Source organism: Ascochyta rabiei, chromosome 8 (genome assembly GCF_004011695.2).
Source record: "Ascochyta rabiei chromosome 8, complete sequence".
NCBI lineage: Eukaryota > Fungi > Ascomycota > Dothideomycetes > Pleosporales > Didymellaceae > Ascochyta > Ascochyta rabiei.
This window is the reverse complement of record NC_082412.1, coordinates 1,753,413-1,769,876: the sequence shown is the minus strand read 5'-3', so window position 1 is coordinate 1,769,876 and position 16,464 is coordinate 1,753,413. Positions and strand designations below refer to the sequence as shown.

Genomic DNA, 16,464 nt, shown 5'->3' with positions numbered 1-16,464 from the left:
TTCCTCTCGTCGCCGTTCAGACGGGAGAGCAGAGCAGACGCTCGCCGCAGCCATAGCCCGTGGAGGCTCCTGTCTGCGAGCCCCGCCTGTCGGCCCGCGTTGCTCGCGTCGCCCTGGTTAGGCCTCTGTTGACGTCTGACGTCCAGCGCCTGCCTCGCCGTCTGCGGTCTAGAACTGGGCGAGCTGGGCGAGCTGGGCGAGCTGGGCGAGGCGTTCGCCAAACTGCATGCGCCGCCGACTCGTCCACTCGTGCACTTGCTTGGCCGCGCCACACCCTGGCCTCGTCGTCTCGTCTCGTCTCGTCTGGTCTGTCCGCCGTCTGCTGTCTGCTGTCTGTGTCGATGTGCCGGTCCTTCACCCTCGTGCACATGTAAACGCTGGCACGCTGTCACGCTTCACGCTGCCACGCTTCACGCTGTCACGCCTCACGCCGTCACGCCTCACGCCGTCACCTGCAACGTCAGGCCTTCACGCCTCCTCCTTCCACCCCGACTGCGGCTGGCCATGTTCACTGCCCCAGCCCCAGCCGCCCCCACCGTTTCCGCAACACCCATATCGCCCGTGTCCGTCGCTGTCGCCGTCTCGCCCTCGCCGCGCTCGACGGGCCTGCAGCGAGGCATTTCCTTCCTGCGCAACTACACCCACGGCCTGCACCTGCACGCTGCCGACGCCGCAGACGGCCCACGTGAGGACGCCCGCACCCCCAGGTCCCGACCACGCGCCTCCACCCACGCCTCGCCCCTCTCGCCGTTGGCTGCCCCCTCGCCCTCGCTGTTGGCTGCCCCCTCGCCCTCGCCGTTGGCTGCCCCCTCGCCCTCGCTGTTGGCTGCCCCCTCGCCCTCGCCGTTGGCTGCCCCCTCGCCCTCGCACACGGCCGCCCCTCGCCCCTCACCCCCCGCTCGACGACAGACGGCGCCTCTAGACAGCGCGGACCCTCGCCAGACGGCGCCCCCAACCGCCTCCGCGCCCGCATCGCCCACGCCCAACATGACGAGAACGCGTGCAGAGACGGCGGCGCCCCAGCTCACGATGCGCAACAGCGCCGGGCCCACGCCGACGTGGCCCGCCGACCACGACAACTCCAGCGCCAGCGCCAGTGCCAGCGCCAGCGACAACGCTGCAGACGGCGGCCCCTCGCAGAGGCACCTGCCCTCGATCCGCTTCATCCCCCACCAGGACCCGCGCGCCAGCCGCCCCTCGCTGCAGTTCCCCACCATCACCCGCACCCTGCCCGACGACTCGGCCGTCGTGCGCGTCGGCCGCTACTCGGAGCGCGACAACCTGCCCGACACGCCCGCCAACGCGCCCTCGGCCGCCGCCATCGGGTTCAAGAGCAAGGTGGTCAGCCGCAAGCACTGCGAGCTGTGGTGCAAGGACGGCAGCTGGTACATCAAGGACGTCAAGAGCTCCTCGGGCACCTTCCTCAACCACATCCGCCTGAGCCAGCCCAACGTCGAGTCCAAGCCGTTCAGGATCAAGGACGGCGACATCGTCCAGCTCGGCATCGACTTCCGCGGCGGCGAGGAGATGATCTTCCGCTGCGTCAAGATCCGCGTCGAGTGCAACCGCGGCTGGCAGCAGGGGCTCAACACCTTCAAGTCCGTCTCTCCGTCCCTCTCCGAGCCAGGCGTCTAGGCCATGTGTTCCACCCCGCTAACCGTACCAGCAAACAAACCCACCAGCGCCTGCGCAACCTCACAAAGACCAAGAAGGAGGGCGACAGCGCGTCCACACACACGTCGGAATGCGCCATCTGCCTCATGTCCATCGCTGTACGTACTCGTGCACCGCCCAGCCTTGCTTCTTGCTGATCCTTGCCCACAGCCCTGCCAGTCTCTGTTCGTTGCACCCTGCTCCCACGTCTGGCACTACAAGTGCATAAGACCCATCTTGAACGGCCCCACATGGCCCAACTTCCTGTGCCCCAACTGCAGGGCCGTCGCTGATCTCGAGGCCGACGTCGATGACCCCGCCGAGTTGGAGGACTGGGACGACGACGACGCCCAGGAGAACGGAGACGCTGCGCCCGACGCAGAGAACCCCGCAGAGGACCGTCACGTCACACCACGCGCCTCTGCCGTGCCCCTGAATGGGTCAGCAGCGGAGCCCGGCGCCACCGACCTCGCCGATCTGCAACACGCCATCACAAGCATCCACATCAACGACACAGCGAACCCCCAAACCCCGTTTCGTCGCTTGGAGCCCCTGTCCGCATCCGTCACGCAGCCCGTGTCGATCGATCGCGGCCCAGGCAGCTTCAACGGCCTGTCTCCCCTCTACCTGACCGCCCATGACGGCCTCGCACCGGACCGCGCCCACGACGGACCCATGACGCCACGCAACGACGCCGGCCCGTTTGTGCTAGACGGCAGCGCGGGCCGAGCAGCGGGGAGCCGGCTGCGAGACGAGTCGCCTGGCTCTGGCGAGACGGACGCGCCGAGCCTACCGCCTGTTCGATTCAACTAGACTCGTCTTGACAGCAGACGAGCGCGCCAAACGGAAACCGCCAGGACGAAGCGGGGCGTCATGTCTTGTGTTTATAGGTATCGCACCTGCTCGGCTTTTTCGGAGTTTTTGGTTCCATTGTTCATCATTAGCGGGGTGGTGAAAGGAGGATGTTGCAGATGAGCAGATGAGCAGATGAGCAGATGAGCAGATGAGCAGATGAGCAGATGAGCAGATGAGCAGATGAGCAGATGAGCAGATGAGCAGATGTTGCAGATGAGCAGATGTTGCAGATGAAGCAGATGAGCAGATGAGCAGATGAGCAGATGAAGCAGATGAGCAGATGAAGCAGATGAGCAGATGAAGCAGACGAAGCAGACGAAGCAGCACAAAGAGCGGGCACGGATAGAGTGGTATATTCGGGACCATATCAATGATTTTGCATACACAAACACGCCATCGACCCATGCACATCCCCCTTCACCTCTCTCACAAAGCAGAGTCCCACCTTGTACAAAGCAGAGTCCCACCTCGTACGAAACAGAGACCCCGGCTCTTCCCTCAAAACATGCCCCCCAGCCCCGTCTTCCCGCCCTCCTTGGCCTCTCTCCACTCCTCGAGCAAAACGCCGACCTCGGCCCTTGCATCCTCGACAATGCCATCCATCTTGATATCGTTACGATCGTAGCCAAAGGGATCCTCAAGCTGGACGCCGATGCCCTCGATGCCATACAGGGTGAAGGCGACGATGGCGACGACGGGGATGGAGTACCAGCCGTAGGAATCGACCATGGCAAAGGGCAGGACGCAGACGTACAGCAGCAGGACCTGGGAGGCGTGGATCAGGTGGGCGATGGGCAGCGGGGTGGAGCGGATGGTCTCCATGGAGCCGTAGGCGGCGACGAGGGTGTTGAGCTGGACGGTCATCTGCGAGGACAAGGGCGCGTTGATCCAGGCGCGGTTGTGGGCGCGGGCAATGTAGGATTCGAGCAGGACGGACAGCTGCAGGGGGAGGCTGAGGCCGCGGTCTTCGTAGCCCATGAGGCCTGGGGGCAGCAGGGAGGCGTAGTCGTCCTTTTTGGTGGCCAGGACGCCGCTGCTCTCCAGCTCGCTGTTGGCCAGCGTGGCGGTCGAGTGGCTGAGCAAGGGCGTGTGCGCCGTGGGCGTGTCCTGCGTGGGCGTCATGGGCGTGCTGTACGCGCGGTCGACGTAGCTGGGTCGCCGGCTGAGCGGCCGGCTGAGGGGTCGCGAGCTGGCCCCGCGCACGCCGCCGGTGAAGGCAAAGGACGGCGCGAGACTGGCGAGGCTGGCGGGCGGCAGGTTGAATTCTGCGCGCAGGTTGTGCTTGATGGCGTACAGCACGGCGATGAGGACGCGGACGGTGCGCTCCGTGTCGCGGCGCTCTTCGGGCGAGGACTGGCCAGCCGCGTCTTGGCTGTTGACGAGGATGGTGCGGGCCAGGTTGCGCACGCTGGTCCCGACGGTCGTTACGCAGTTGCGGCCTGTCCAGAAGCGGTCGTAGGATGTCGAGTTGCGGAAGACGAGCATCAGGCCTACGACAATGGACAGGGAGGGGATGATGGTCGCTGGGATGCTGATGTGCACGTTCGGGTACGTGTCCAGGTAGACGATCAGCGCGGTGAAGAGCGAGTGCAGGATCACGGGCACGTAGATTGCGCCGTGGATGGAGCCTTTTGCGAAGCGCAGCACCAGCGGGAGGCGTCGGGGCTTTTGGCGGAACGAGTGTGCTAGCGGGTACGTGGGGATCCTGGAAGGGAGGTTTGGATCCGGGGTGGACGACATGCTGGGTGGTCTTGCTGCTTGTGAGCTTTCTGGAGCAGGCCCCTCCAGGTTGGGCGGGTTTGGCTATCGTGGGATGCGGTCGAGGTGTGGGTGGTCTCCAGCGCCCTCAATGGCTTCCAGGATGTTTCTCTGCGCCTGTCTGTGCACGTAGGAGCGAGAGCGCGCACGAGGGATGAGAAGACTCGTGAGAGGGAGGAGAGACGAGTGAAACAGCACACGAGTGGGGGACTGGGGTCTGGGGGGGGGGCACGGTGGAGTCGCCATGGAAATGGCAAGGATCGGCCCGTTTCAGGTGTTGTTCAACTGTTGTTGTGTACATTCACTACTGTGTAGACGCGACCGGGATCCATTCAGGTCTTGCAGCCGACTCCTCTGAGCGCTGGAGCGGTTGAGCAAGCTGTAGGTAGACCGCGCAGTCCCCTTGAGGTTCGTCAGGGTCCATGCGGAAGCGCTGCCGTTCCGCGCGGAACCCGGGGCGACGGCGGACGCGTCCACGTCGGCTTTCCGTGGCCGCCATGAAAACACGCGCGAGCCTGCGGCTTGGGCGCATGTCGTTGGGTCCGCGATAGCTCGACATGGCAGACGCACACCCGGACAGCACGACCACACCCAGCGCCGACAGCGCCCCTGTCGAGCCTGCGACTGCGAACGCAGGTCCGCCGCGCCCCCCACCGAGCCCCACCCTCGCCCAGAGACTCGGCCTCCTCGTCGTGCGGAGAGCGAGGGCTGCCGCACAGTCCACCGACCGCAGCCTCCTCCGCCTCTCGGCCCTCCTCTGCACGCCCAATGGCATCGACACCGTTCTGTGCACGACGGGCTACACCCTCACCCTCGTCTACGCCCTGGGCCAGCGAGTGCTCGAGAAGCAGCTCGCCGCCGTGGCAGCAGACGTCGCGGACAAAGCGTCCGCCGTCCTGCTCCCGGGCGAGACGCTGATGGCCACGCTGCCCGCCTCGCCGAGCACGAGGCTCCTCGCGCAGACGGTGGGGTCGTCCAAGGCGATTGCACACCTGATTGCAGACTACCGCATCTTCGTGCGCATGTGGGGCGTGCTGGGCCTGTACACCTGGGCACGCGACACGTACCTGTCGCCGCTACCAAAGGGCGCGAGCCAGAGAGCCAAGCTGCTGCGGGGGACGACCTGGGCGGCCATTGCGTCGTGCGTCGTCTTCCAGGTCCTGGAGAACGCCGCGTACGCCGCGTCCAAGGGCATGCTCACCACGGAGGCCTGGACTGGCGACGCCGGAAAGAGACGCGAGGCCCGGTGCTGGGTCTGGAGCTCGCGATTCTGGGCCGCCTACGTCGGCTGCGAGCTGCTGAGGCTGGCCATCGAGCGCGCGTACCGCGAGCCGCGTGTTGAAGGGGTTGGTGACGGCGAGAAGGAAGACAAGCTGAGGGCGGAGCAGGAGAGGAGCGAGGCGCACAGCCACAGCTTCACGTGGTGGAAGGATCTCATCAGCAACGCTGCCTACGCGCCCATGACGCTGCATTGGTCGATCGAGGAAGGCCTGCTGAGCGAGTTGCAGGTCGGCATCTTCGGCACCGTCGCGGGCGGCGCACTGCTGGCCGATGCGTGGAGGCGGACAGCGTAGTTACAGCGTGTGGGTGTCGGGTACGAGGGAGTCACGACGCGGACAGCAGCGAAGTGGGTGTTGGGTACGAGGGAGTCACGACGCGGACAGCAGCGAAGTGGGTGGTGGGTACGAGGGAGTCACGACGCGGACAGCAGCGAAGTGGGTGGTGGGTACGAGGGAGTCACGACGCGGACAGCAGCGAAGTGGGTGTTGGGTACGAGGGAGTCACGACGCGGACAGCAGCGAAGTGGGTGGTGGGTACGAGGGAGTCACGACGCGGACAGCAGCGAAGTGGGTGTTGGGTACAAAGGGAACCGTGGATAAGGCAATGACATGTTAACGATACCACATAGACATGAACCGAATCTTCTTCTCGTATCCAACGGAGCAGTTACATCGACAAGAGACCTACTAACAGTCCACAACACATCAGACCGAAGCCGTACTATCAGCGACTATCCGTCCATTTCCAACAACACGGGAGATCACCAATGCTGTCCTCCCAGCCATCCCACAACCTGAAAAGAGACCACCAAGCACCAGCCACTTCTCTGCAATCCAAAGAGAAGCAGCAACGACACAAAAGGCCTCCAGCAGCACGGTGTGTTTGCAGCCCAAAGGGGGCCAAGACCGTGCACGTGCACGTGCAGCCAGCCCTGTCCGCGACGACCGCGAGCGATACGCACACGCCGACGGCCCCACCCCAATCCTCGACGAGACGCCCCGACCACCTTCCGCAAGCGCTTAGCGCCGCCTAGCGCCGTCGATCTGCACGCCCTCGGCTCCAATCACACGCCCACATGGCTCCGCTTGATTCGATAAGGAAGATGAAACAATCAACGGCTTTGAACGAACTACCTGGACTACACATCTCACCTTCCTGATCTAAGCAGGGAAGTCGGACGATCTCCCTTTTGCTCCGTTGGGGAGGTAGCATCGCGGGCCTATCGGGGGTGCGAACGTGCGGTGTGCGGTGCTGAGGGATGCGGGACGGTAGGGGATGGTAGGGGATGGTAGGGGATGGTAGGGGACGGCGAGGGACGCGTAGGGGAGGCTAGGATGACGGTCCTGGAGAAGAAGGTAGCTGGAGCGCGGCCCTGGGGGGGGGAACGGCGGACGCGGCGTGTTTTGGGAAGGCTGGTGCTGAGGGACAATATTTCGGCGGCTTTGGGAAGCAGGGGGTTGCGGCAGTGAGGGCGGAGAGGGCCGTTGGGGGGGGACGGAACGGACATAAAGCGACTTGAGTGCTCCTTCGAGTCCAAGGAAGCTATCAACTCGCTCACTTCACTTGCTCAGTTCCTTCCATCCCCGTCTTTCGCTCACCTCACCTCACCTCACCTCACCTCACCTCACCTCACCTCACCTCACCTCACCTCACCTCACCTCACCTCACCTCACCTCACCTCACCCACCGCCATCAAAATGCACTTCTCCACCCTCCTCGCCCTCCTCCCCGCATCCCTGGCCCTCGCTCTCCCCACATCCCTCGAGACCCGCCAGTCCTGCTACGTCCAATGCGGCAGCACCTGCTACACGTCCGCCCAAGTCTCGTCCGCCCGCAGCGCGGCCTACGACCACGTCCAGCAGGGCAGCACCGCGGGGTCGTCGACGTACCCGCACAAGTACAACAATTACGAAGGGTTTGACTTTCTCGTTGGCGGCACGTACTATGAGTTTCCGCTTAAGACTGGGGGGGTGTATACTGGGGGTGAGTTTTTTTTTCATTTTTTTCTTCTTCTTGTTCTTGTTCTTCTTATTCTTCTTGTTCTTCTTGTTCTTCTTGTTCTTCTTATTCTTCTTGTTCTTCTTATTCTTCTTGTTCTTCTTATTCTTCTTGTTCTTCTTATTCTTCTTCTCCATCCTCTTCATCACCTTCTTCTTCCTCTTCATCTCCTTCAAAAAGCCTAACATTCAATAATAGGCTCCCCCGGTGCGGACCGCGTGGTGATCAACGGCAGCGGAGCGAGGGCCGGGGAGATTACGCACACGGGTGCCAGCGGGAACAACTTTGTGGCTTGCTCCGGGTGGTAGAGGCAGATGGTGTGAGGTGGCGCTGACCGGGCTTGTGGATGGCGAGAGATGGGACGGAGGATCAACCAAGCACGGTAGTGGTTCTCTTCTGTTTTCATGGGAATGCATGGAGTGAGTGCTGGTTTATAGCTTCGCCTTGACCCAGTGCTCGACGACGCCTTGGCTCCCTGTTCCCGAGTCGCCTTTGTAGCCCAAGACTCGCTCGATGATCATCTCCTCGTGCGCTGCCCCCTTTGTGACGACCAGGTTCACGTGTCCTCCTCTCCTCCTGAACCCTAGGCTGAACTTGTGTGCAAACGCCTCGATCCCGTCAATCAGGATCTCGTTCCGCCCGCCCCATATGAGCACCTCGCCCACGACGTCGGCGACGGGCTCCCACCACTGTGGGCTGGCGAGCACGGGTTCGCTGTAAGGATCGCCGGCAAAGGGCGAGTTGGACCCAAGGAAGGCGGCGCTCCACCTTGCCAGCGTGCGGGCGTCGAACATGTCTCTCTCTGCGTTCTTCTCGTGCGCTGCAGTCAAGTGCTGCGTCAGGCTGGTCCACGGCGAGATCAACATGGCGGCGTGGATCTTGGCGCTCAACCTCAGCTCCGCGATGTCGGGGTGAGGGTGTGCGAGGTGCGACAGCAGGCCTAGCGCGAGATTGCCGCCTGCGGAGTCGCCGGCGAGGATCAAGTTGGCTGGGCTGCGGCCCTCGGTCTCGGTGAGGTGGCGGAGGAGCTCGACAGCTTGACGGAGCTGGGTGGGGTAGGTGGCTTCGGGGGCGAGGTCGTATGCGAGCAACAGGGCGGACACGCCAGGCCCCAGACTCTTCTGCAGGTCGTCCAGCCACAGAAGGTGTCCGCTGGTGGACGGCAGCACGTAGCCTCCGCCGTGGAAGTAGAGCAGGACGTTGGGCGCATGCTTGCTGCCGAGCCAGTGCGCCTGAGTGCCGCTGGGGAGGGTGATGGAGTCTGGGGTGAGCTTGTGCGAGGTGCAGTAGTGGAGGTAGGTCGACGAAGCGTTGTGGCTGGTTACGTAGCGGTCCTGGGCGAGCGTAAGGTTGCCGAGGTGTGCGCGAAAGGCAGCCATGGCCACGTCTTTGAAGTACGTGTTGGCGCCATTCTCACCCTTGAGCGGCGACGAGAAGGCCCGGCCCGTTGCGGCGGCGACTGGGGCTGTCAATGAGGGCGGGGGAGGCGTGGAGGCGGGACTGACTGGCTTTCAGCAACGCTGAGGCGATGCCGAGTCTGCTGACTGGCTGGTGGACGAACTTGGGCGGCGCTGGCATTGTGATTCGAGTGTGGAGGGAGGCAGATAGATGAGTAGACAGACAAGTAGATAGATAAGCAGACAGACAAGTAGACAGACAAGTAGATAGATAAGCAGACAGACAAGTAGACAGATAAGCAGACAGACAAGCAGACAGACAAGTACTATGCAGACAGACAAGCAGACAGACAGGCAGGTCGGCGGGGTCCCCACACTCGTAGTCTCGTACGATGCCGGTACAGGCAGACGGGCCACCAAGGATGCTGCGGTGCTGCATGGATCCGCCGCCAGCAGCGCCCCACCACCCAACGGCCAATCAGCAGCACACGGCGCCGGCCTCATGCGCGCCCACGGCTCCCTGCCGCACCCCAAACATGACTCGTTCGGTGTCGCAGACTGCCTCCTTCAGCAAAAGCACGAGTCGAGCTGTCGTGTCGCAGGCCCACCCCCAATCGCTGGACCATGGCCGCTCTCCCCCAGAGCGAGGCCAACTCACCCTCGTCTCTCCCGCGCGACGACGACAGCCAGGCGGACGTGGGCCAGTCGGCCGCGAAGAAGCGCCGCACCGCCGCCTCGTCGCGTGGCGTCGCCAACCTCACCCCCGAGCAGCTGGCCAGGAAGCGCGCAAACGACCGCGAGGCCCAGCGCGCCATCCGCGAGCGCACCAAGACGCAGATCGACCGCCTGAACCAGCGCATCCGCGACCTCGAGAGCCAGCAGCCCTACCACGACCTGCAGCTGGTCCTGCGCGAAAAGGACGCCATCCAGGCCGAGAACGCCGACATCAGGAAGCGCCTCGAGAGCGTCGTGAGCCTCATCCAGCCCATTCTGCGCCCACCACCCGGCCTCGATGGTCCGTCCAGCCCTGCCCTGCCTCCCTGCCCTGCCTCCCTGCCCTGCCTCCCTGCACCGCTGACTCAAGCAGAGCTGGCAGCAGCCGCAGAGCGCTCGCCCCTCCCTCTGCACCGCAAAGCCCCCGCCGCTCCCTCCGCTCCCCTCGACCCTCGCCACGTCCACGCCACCCTCCACGACATCGCCGCCGCCTCATCGCCCCAGAGCGGCCCGCACTCGCCCGCTGCCACCGACGCCTCGCGCCCGTGGCCCTACCACCCCTCGGCCCCCGCCACCCACCTGCGCGCCTACGCCCACGCCCACGCCCACGCCCACGCCCACGCCCACGCCCACGCCCACGCCCACGCCCACGACAGCCCCGCCTTCGACCACCCGCGCTCCGCCCCGCCCCAGATACAGGAGCCCTACGACGAGCGCATGGGCGTCGACTTCCTGCTCGACAACAACCACCGCCGACCCGTCGACCCCAACCTGACGCCCTCCCACCAACAGCCCCCCGCCAACGTGTGCAGCAACGGCCAGGCACAGTATGCGCCCAACCTGGTCCCCCACCTCACCCTCCCACGCAACATACCCCCCACCTGTCCGCTGGACGTCATCCTGCTCGAGTTCCTGCAAGACCGCCAGGCACGAGCGGCCGAGGGTGTCCCTGTCAAGGCCCTGGTCGGCCCGCTGTACCCAAACTTCACATCGCTCCTCTACCCAGACCGCGTCGTCGATGCCCACCCGCTCTCCAAGCTCTTCACAGACATCTTGCGCACCTTTCCAGACATCTGCGGCTACCCGGAGCAGGTCGCCATCGTCTTCATCATGTTCCTCGTCATGCGCTGGCAGATTGAGCCTACGCAAGAGAACTACGACCGGCTACCGCACTGGGTGACTCCACGTGCTAGCCAGCTCTTCACTGCGCACCCCTGCTGGATCGACCATCTGCCTTGGTGAGTCGAGTGCCCACACACAACCACCCCCGAGCTAACGACAACAGGCCCCGCCTCCGCGACCGGCTCTGCGCTCACCCGCCCTTCCTATCCTTCGACACCTTCTTCATCCCCTTCACCACCACCGTCTCCCTCAACTGGCCCTACGAAGCCCGCGACTGCCTCCTTCCCGCCTCCAAGATCCACTCCAACACCCTCTCCACCACCTCCTCCCTCCCCGCCAGCTCGCCCTTCTCGACACACGTCAATGCCGGTTCGCCAGCTGGGCCGCACACGCCACGAGCCGCAGGCACGCCCGCCAGCCTGCCCACCACCCTGCCGAAAGACGACGACCAGTGGCTGATCAACCCGGCCTTTGAGACCCACCTGCGGAACCTGAACAACTGGACTCTGGGCCCGACTTTCAGCGGCACCTTCCCCGTCCTGGCCGACGCTGTCAAGATCAAGGAGGGCCGATGACATGCATGGTACGTGTTTGTAGATGTAGGTGCAGGTCTAGATGTAGATGTAGGTCTAGGTCTAGGTCTGGATGATGTAGATGTGGTTGTAGATGTAGGTGTAGATGTAGGTGTAGGTGTAGATGTAGGTGTAGGTGTAGATGTAGGTGTAGATGTAGGTGTAGGTGTAGATGTAGGTGTAGATGTAGGTGTAGGTGTAGATGTAGGTGTAGATGTAGATGTAGGTGTAGATGTAGATATTGGTGTAGATGTAGATGTAGATGTAGATGTAGGTGTAGATGGGTACGGCGTTACTTGGTCATCATACCATGATCGAGGCTCAAGTCAGTCTAGTACGAATCATGCACTACACACCACACCACACTACTGCGTCGAAAACATCCGTTCGTCCAAGCAAACCCCGGCATCATTACCACGTCGACTACTACGCGTTGAGAATCAAGGCGATCAAGATAGCTGCAGCTGCATACCGTGGAAAGAACACATGCTACGTTGCTGTATAGATGGCAGCCATGTTCAACACTTCCGTCTGCCTCTGTCGTTCCCGCCGACTGAGACCAGATACCTCGGGGCTCTACGTCTGCAAAGAGGCGCTGAAGCCTGTGCATTTTCCGAATCTGTGTCCATCCTTACAAAAGCACGAAACGAAGGGCCGTCATCCTGCATATGGCGAGTACCCGCACCTAGACCTGTGGCATGACAAGGTTGTCTCTGCCAGTTCAGAAGGCTGGTCTTTGCAGCTGGGCCTGGGGTGCAAGACGAAAGTGTCGGATCGATGCGTAAGGTCAGTAGGAAGTTCTGTCATGTGATTCACAGCATCAACAACGATATTGGCGCTAATCCCGTTGTTTCTGGTCGGGAAGAATCATCCCCACTTTGTCTGCGTTGTCACAACCACCTTCTTAATTCAACACACCAAATAAGCTTTCCTCGACACTACCAAGCCTTGAGCCAAGCGGAGTCAAGCTTCGATCCATGTACGGTTCCCGTGTGGATACCACGACGTTAAATTTGACTGCTTTGATTGGCAGGCCTACAGTGGAGGCTTCTTCCAACCGTCGGTGGACGAATTCAACTAGGCCTCAACAGGCAGGACAATCTTGTTCCTGTCGCATCAATGCGATACCCTCGCCCGCCATGCTGTCATTTGACGGCCGCATAGTATATATGGCGCGAGAGACTGAGCCATTATCATGACGACTGTGTCATGGCAACAGCCAATCTCCGCTGTACATAACGCTGGCCGTTACCTTCTGGAGATGGCTTCTCCAGACGCCAGGCTTCTGGAATTACTCTACGAAAGATGCGTTTCTCAGGCTTGTTGCTGCTCGGCCTCAGTGGGCTAGGAGCAAGCTCTCCCCTCGACTCGCATATAGTCCATGAGAGGAGACATGCGTTGCCAGTTGCTTGGACCAAGCATTCGCGTGCGCCGAAAGACACGGTGCTGCCTGTCAGGATTGGTTTGAACCAGCGAAACTTGGAGCATTCAGACCGCTTCCTCGACGATATCTCGGACCCAGACTCGCCGAACTTTGGTGGGGAAACGCGTATCCATCCGCTGTTCACAGAGTTGATGAAAATATTTAGGAAAGCACTGGACTGCGGAACAAGTTGCGAATACCTTTGCACCGCACCCAGAAGCGTCGAAAACGACTCTTGAATGGCTCCAGAATTCAGGCGTTGATCTGAAGAGGGTCAAGCACTCGGTTGGTATGTGGAGACTTACTCGATCGCCTTCTTCCCGCTGTCTAACAACATGTAGGACGCAACTGGGTGGAGTTCTCCGCCACGGTTGAGGAGCTCGAAGGCCTGCTTCAAACAGAGTATCACTACTACAAGCACAAGGCTTCCGGCGGCTTCCGCATTGCATGCGATGAGTACGGACTGCCACAGCGCGTTGGCAAGCATGTCGACTTTGTGATGCCCACTGTCCAGCTTGACGGCCTGCAGCCCGTGGCTCAGGCCAAGGCGTCGATCCAGGCCGCCGTCAACATTATCGGTCTTTCCGGCACCGCAAATTGCTCTTCTCTGATCACTATCGATTGTCTGAGAGCGATCTACAATCTCCCCGTCGGCAAGTACAACCACACCGGCAACCAACTCGGAATCGCAGAGTGGGCCGACTACCTATACCTCCCTGACCTGAAGACGTTCTTCGAGAACTTCACCTCTCCCAAGATCCCATCGGACGTTGTGCCCGAGTTCATCTCCATCGATGGCGGAAAGGCTTCGAACCTGTCTTTGGCCCAGCAAGAGAAGGTCATTGAGAGCGCGCTGGACTTCCAGACCGCCTACTCCATCATCTGGCCCCAAAATACCCGTTTGTACCAGAACGGCGACTCGGTGAACGTCGACTCCGTGGGAACGTTTAACATCTTCTTGGATGCTCTGGTGTGTTGTGTACTCCTTCCAGCCTGATTGCACGCCCACTGATATGCTCAGGATGCTTCCTACTGCACTTACCAGGGCGGTAACCAACCGTACGTTGATCCCGCCTACCCTGATCCCAACGACGCGCCTGGTGCCTACACCGGTCCGCTGCAATGTGGCGGAGCTCCAATGAGCAACGTCATCTCCGTTTCATACGATCAGATTGAGGGCGCACTCCCGCGATTCTACCAGGAGCGCCAGTGCCGCGAATGGATGAAACTGGCTCTGCAAGGTGTGAGCGTCATCTTCGCATCTGGCGACTCTGGCGTCGCCAACAAATACAACTCCGGGTACAACAACAGCTGCCTCGACTCGGAATACGGTTATGTCGACGAGCAGGGAACGCGCTTCTCGCCCTCGTTCCCTGCCAGCTGCCCTTACGTAAGTGCCCTCACAGTCTTGACTCATAGATCTTCACATACTGACCTTTCCCCAGATCACCTCAGTCGGCGCAACAACCCTCCTCAACTCGTCCATCTACGGCGGCGAAAAAGCAGTCGCCTCCCCCAAAGGCCTTCAATCCTACTACTCGGGCGGCGGCTTCTCCAGCGTCTTCCCACGCCCGTCTTGGCAATCCAAAGCCGTATCCAAGTACCTCGACAAGCACGCGCCCAAGTACGGCGAATCCGTCTTCAACTCCTCCGGCCGCGGCTACCCAGACGTCTCCGCCCTCGGCCTCAACCTGGCAACCGTGTGGCTGGGCAAAACCTACGGCATCAGCGGCACCTCAGCCTCGGCGCCCATCTTCGCCAGCATCATCAACCTGCTGAACGAGGAGCGGTTGGAGAAGGGCAAAAATCCCATTGGGTTCTTGAACCCCATCATCTACAAATACCCCGAGATGTTCAATGATATCACTGTCGGTGGGAATCCGGGGTGTGGGACACAGGGGTTCCCCGCTAGTCCTGGCTGGGATCCGGTGACGGGTGTTGGGACCCCGGATTACAACAAGATGAGGAAGGTGTTTTTAGACCTGAAGTAAAGCGAGGATGGGTGCTGTGCCTGTGCCTGTGGAAGGGACGTGATGGTGGTGGTGGTGGTCTAGGTGCGGCGAGTGTTTGCTGCGGAGCTTTGTAGGAATCTGCAAGTGACTTTGCCATTTCCTCTGCGGCTTCCATGACCTGGAGAGGTGGCTGCCATGGACTTTTTTTTTTCTTTTTTCTTCTCTCAAAGAGTTCAAGGCCGTGGATGTCTTGAGGTTACGGGAAGCAGTCTGTTCAAGATAACAGCACGTGACTAACACGGTGGTCCTATGCAGGTATGGAAAATCATTCGACACCCTGGCACCTTGCTCGAACTATCACCTGCCGCAGCAACATGGCTTTACCCAGACAGCACGCGCGAACCAACACGAATGCTACTTGTTCGCGGACATTCGCTTCGAGGGCAAGATGTGCTTGTAAGTACTGTCCACTCAACTGCTACAGCTATACCCCTAACAGCCGTGATGAGTATCCAACAAAAACACATCAAAACCCCACATACTCCGCTTGATTCGCACGCGGCGCAACTCTAGGCATCACATTGACAAACACATCCGCCAACGCAGCACCATCCTCTCCCTGCCTAAAGCAGCCTGTAGATCTACACCCCCACATCACGCCCCCCATCTCCAGTCCCTTCATGCGCCCGAGCACGTCGTCAATGACCAGGTCCGGATTGACAAACCCTGCATTCGACCTACCGACTGCCGGCCGAGGCAGCTCGGACAGAGCCCTGATGTTGCTGATGCGCGTGTACGACCACCCCCGATTCATCTGGTGCGGCTGCGGCTGCGGCGTGTCGTTAGGCATCTTACACTGGCCCAGCCAGCGCAGATCAAGGATGCGGATCTGGTCTCTGCGGTGCGGGAGCAGAGCACCGAGGAATGCGAAGAGGGTTTCGACGTTCTGGTAGTGGAAGGAGAAGATCGGGAGGCTGTAGATTAGGTGGATGGTCTCGGAGTAGCTGCCGAAACATGTTCGTTAGCTGGATTGAATGCGCTCTGTGGCTGCGTACACACGCACATGACGCGGCAGGAACACAGCATTCCTAGTAGACCCGGCCCCCATTCGTCCCGTGGCTTGTCGAATGAGACTTTGTAGGCGCTTGCTCGCCCGTGGCTGTGCCCTTTGCTTCGCCATCCGATCTCCACCACACCGTTGCTCTTCCCCAACACCACGTACTTCCAAATTTCACTACGCAGTTCTGCGGGTAGTCGCATTATGGGGCTTTGTGCTTGGTCACATGTGCGCTGATGGCCTGCTTTGCCGAGCCATTTCGCTTTGCTGGGGACTGAGACGGGGGCGTCGAGTGGTAATGTGAGCCTTCGCTTCCTGCTCACGGCGCGTGGTGGTGTTAGGTCTGATGCGCTTTGCTTTGGTGGTCTGATTGGAACCGGATCGAGGAGGCGCGCAGACAGCAAGGCGGGCGCGTTGGCGATGGTGTCTATGGCGTGCAACACACCATGAAGTGCATTCGTCATTGCGGAAGTGACTCGAACCACAGATGTAAGCTTCGAAACTTTCGTTTAGCTTTAGAAGAGGAAGCTCATGTTAGGGCTTCGGGTTGCTGGAAAACTACCACATGCACCCCACTCTATCGCTTACCCGGCTGTTCTGCTGGGCGTTCTTGGCAGCTGCCTGATATAGGAACGCCTCTGAGTATATGAGGTGGGCTGAGTTGACAGCTACACGGAAGTAA

At 61.1% G+C, this 16,464-nt stretch overlaps 8 protein-coding genes across 8 annotated transcripts, besides 12 other annotated features; 5 read left to right on the top strand and 3 right to left on the bottom strand.

The window, feature by feature from the left end:
- Positions 1-284: 284 nt before the first annotated feature.
- Positions 285-341: a tandem repeat.
- A 69-nt stretch (positions 342-410) lies between these two features.
- Positions 411-452: a tandem repeat.
- Positions 453-504: 52 nt separating this feature from the next.
- On the top strand, positions 505-2,466 carry EKO05_0005551 (uncharacterized protein; the record flags this gene model as incomplete). The annotated part of the gene is made up of 3 exons (XM_038939966.1): positions 505-1,598; positions 1,667-1,772; positions 1,825-2,466. The coding sequence occupies 3 exons, from the start codon at positions 505-507 to the stop codon at positions 2,464-2,466; spliced, it is 1,842 nt and encodes a 613-aa protein (XP_038798564.1).
- Positions 556-597: a tandem repeat.
- Positions 1,082-1,111: a tandem repeat.
- Positions 2,467-2,620: 154 nt separating the features above from the next.
- Positions 2,621-2,815: a tandem repeat.
- A 191-nt stretch (positions 2,816-3,006) lies between these two features.
- Positions 3,007-4,248, bottom strand: EKO05_0005550 (uncharacterized protein; the record flags this gene model as incomplete). Its single annotated transcript, XM_038946021.1, has 1 exon — positions 3,007-4,248. One exon carries the CDS (start codon positions 4,246-4,248, stop codon positions 3,007-3,009), a length of 1,242 nt encoding a protein of 413 aa, XP_038798563.1.
- Positions 4,249-4,823: 575 nt separating this feature from the next.
- Positions 4,824-5,840, top strand: EKO05_0005549 (uncharacterized protein; the record flags this gene model as incomplete). Its single annotated transcript, XM_038946020.1, has 1 exon — positions 4,824-5,840. One exon carries the CDS (start codon positions 4,824-4,826, stop codon positions 5,838-5,840), a length of 1,017 nt encoding a protein of 338 aa, XP_038798562.1.
- Positions 5,841-6,809: 969 nt separating this feature from the next.
- Positions 6,810-6,853: a tandem repeat.
- A 287-nt stretch (positions 6,854-7,140) lies between these two features.
- Positions 7,141-7,235: a tandem repeat.
- A 9-nt stretch (positions 7,236-7,244) lies between these two features.
- EKO05_0005548 (Ribonuclease T(1)) lies at positions 7,245-7,853 on the top strand (the record flags this gene model as incomplete). The annotated part of the gene is made up of 2 exons (XM_059636627.1): positions 7,245-7,530; positions 7,744-7,853. The coding sequence occupies 2 exons, from the start codon at positions 7,245-7,247 to the stop codon at positions 7,851-7,853; spliced, it is 396 nt and encodes a 131-aa protein (XP_059492610.1).
- Positions 7,854-7,976: 123 nt separating this feature from the next.
- On the bottom strand, positions 7,977-9,123 carry EKO05_0005547 (uncharacterized protein; the record flags this gene model as incomplete). Its single annotated transcript, XM_038940225.1, has 2 exons — positions 7,977-9,004; positions 9,051-9,123. 2 exons carry the CDS (start codon positions 9,121-9,123, stop codon positions 7,977-7,979), a joined length of 1,101 nt encoding a protein of 366 aa, XP_038798560.1.
- A 443-nt stretch (positions 9,124-9,566) lies between these two features.
- On the top strand, positions 9,567-11,353 carry EKO05_0005546 (uncharacterized protein; the record flags this gene model as incomplete). Its single annotated transcript, XM_059636626.1, has 3 exons — positions 9,567-9,957; positions 10,030-10,894; positions 10,942-11,353. The coding sequence occupies 3 exons, from the start codon at positions 9,567-9,569 to the stop codon at positions 11,351-11,353; spliced, it is 1,668 nt and encodes a 555-aa protein (XP_059492609.1).
- Positions 9,967-10,005: a tandem repeat.
- Positions 10,241-10,308: a tandem repeat.
- Positions 11,354-11,370: 17 nt separating the features above from the next.
- Positions 11,371-11,633: a tandem repeat.
- Positions 11,634-11,727: 94 nt separating this feature from the next.
- Positions 11,728-11,813: a mobile genetic element.
- An 842-nt stretch (positions 11,814-12,655) lies between these two features.
- Positions 12,656-14,764, top strand: EKO05_0005545 (Tripeptidyl-peptidase I; the record flags this gene model as incomplete). The annotated part of the gene is made up of 5 exons (XM_038940170.1): positions 12,656-12,887; positions 12,940-13,062; positions 13,115-13,743; positions 13,795-14,163; positions 14,219-14,764. 5 exons carry the CDS (start codon positions 12,656-12,658, stop codon positions 14,762-14,764), a joined length of 1,899 nt encoding a protein of 632 aa, XP_038798557.1.
- A 39-nt stretch (positions 14,765-14,803) lies between these two features.
- Positions 14,804-14,823: a tandem repeat.
- Positions 14,824-15,251: 428 nt separating this feature from the next.
- On the bottom strand, positions 15,252-16,246 carry EKO05_0005544 (uncharacterized protein; the record flags this gene model as incomplete). The annotated part of the gene is made up of 2 exons (XM_038940116.2): positions 15,252-15,729; positions 15,789-16,246. The coding sequence occupies 2 exons, from the start codon at positions 16,244-16,246 to the stop codon at positions 15,252-15,254; spliced, it is 936 nt and encodes a 311-aa protein (XP_038798556.2).
- Positions 16,247-16,464: the final 218 nt, after the last annotated feature.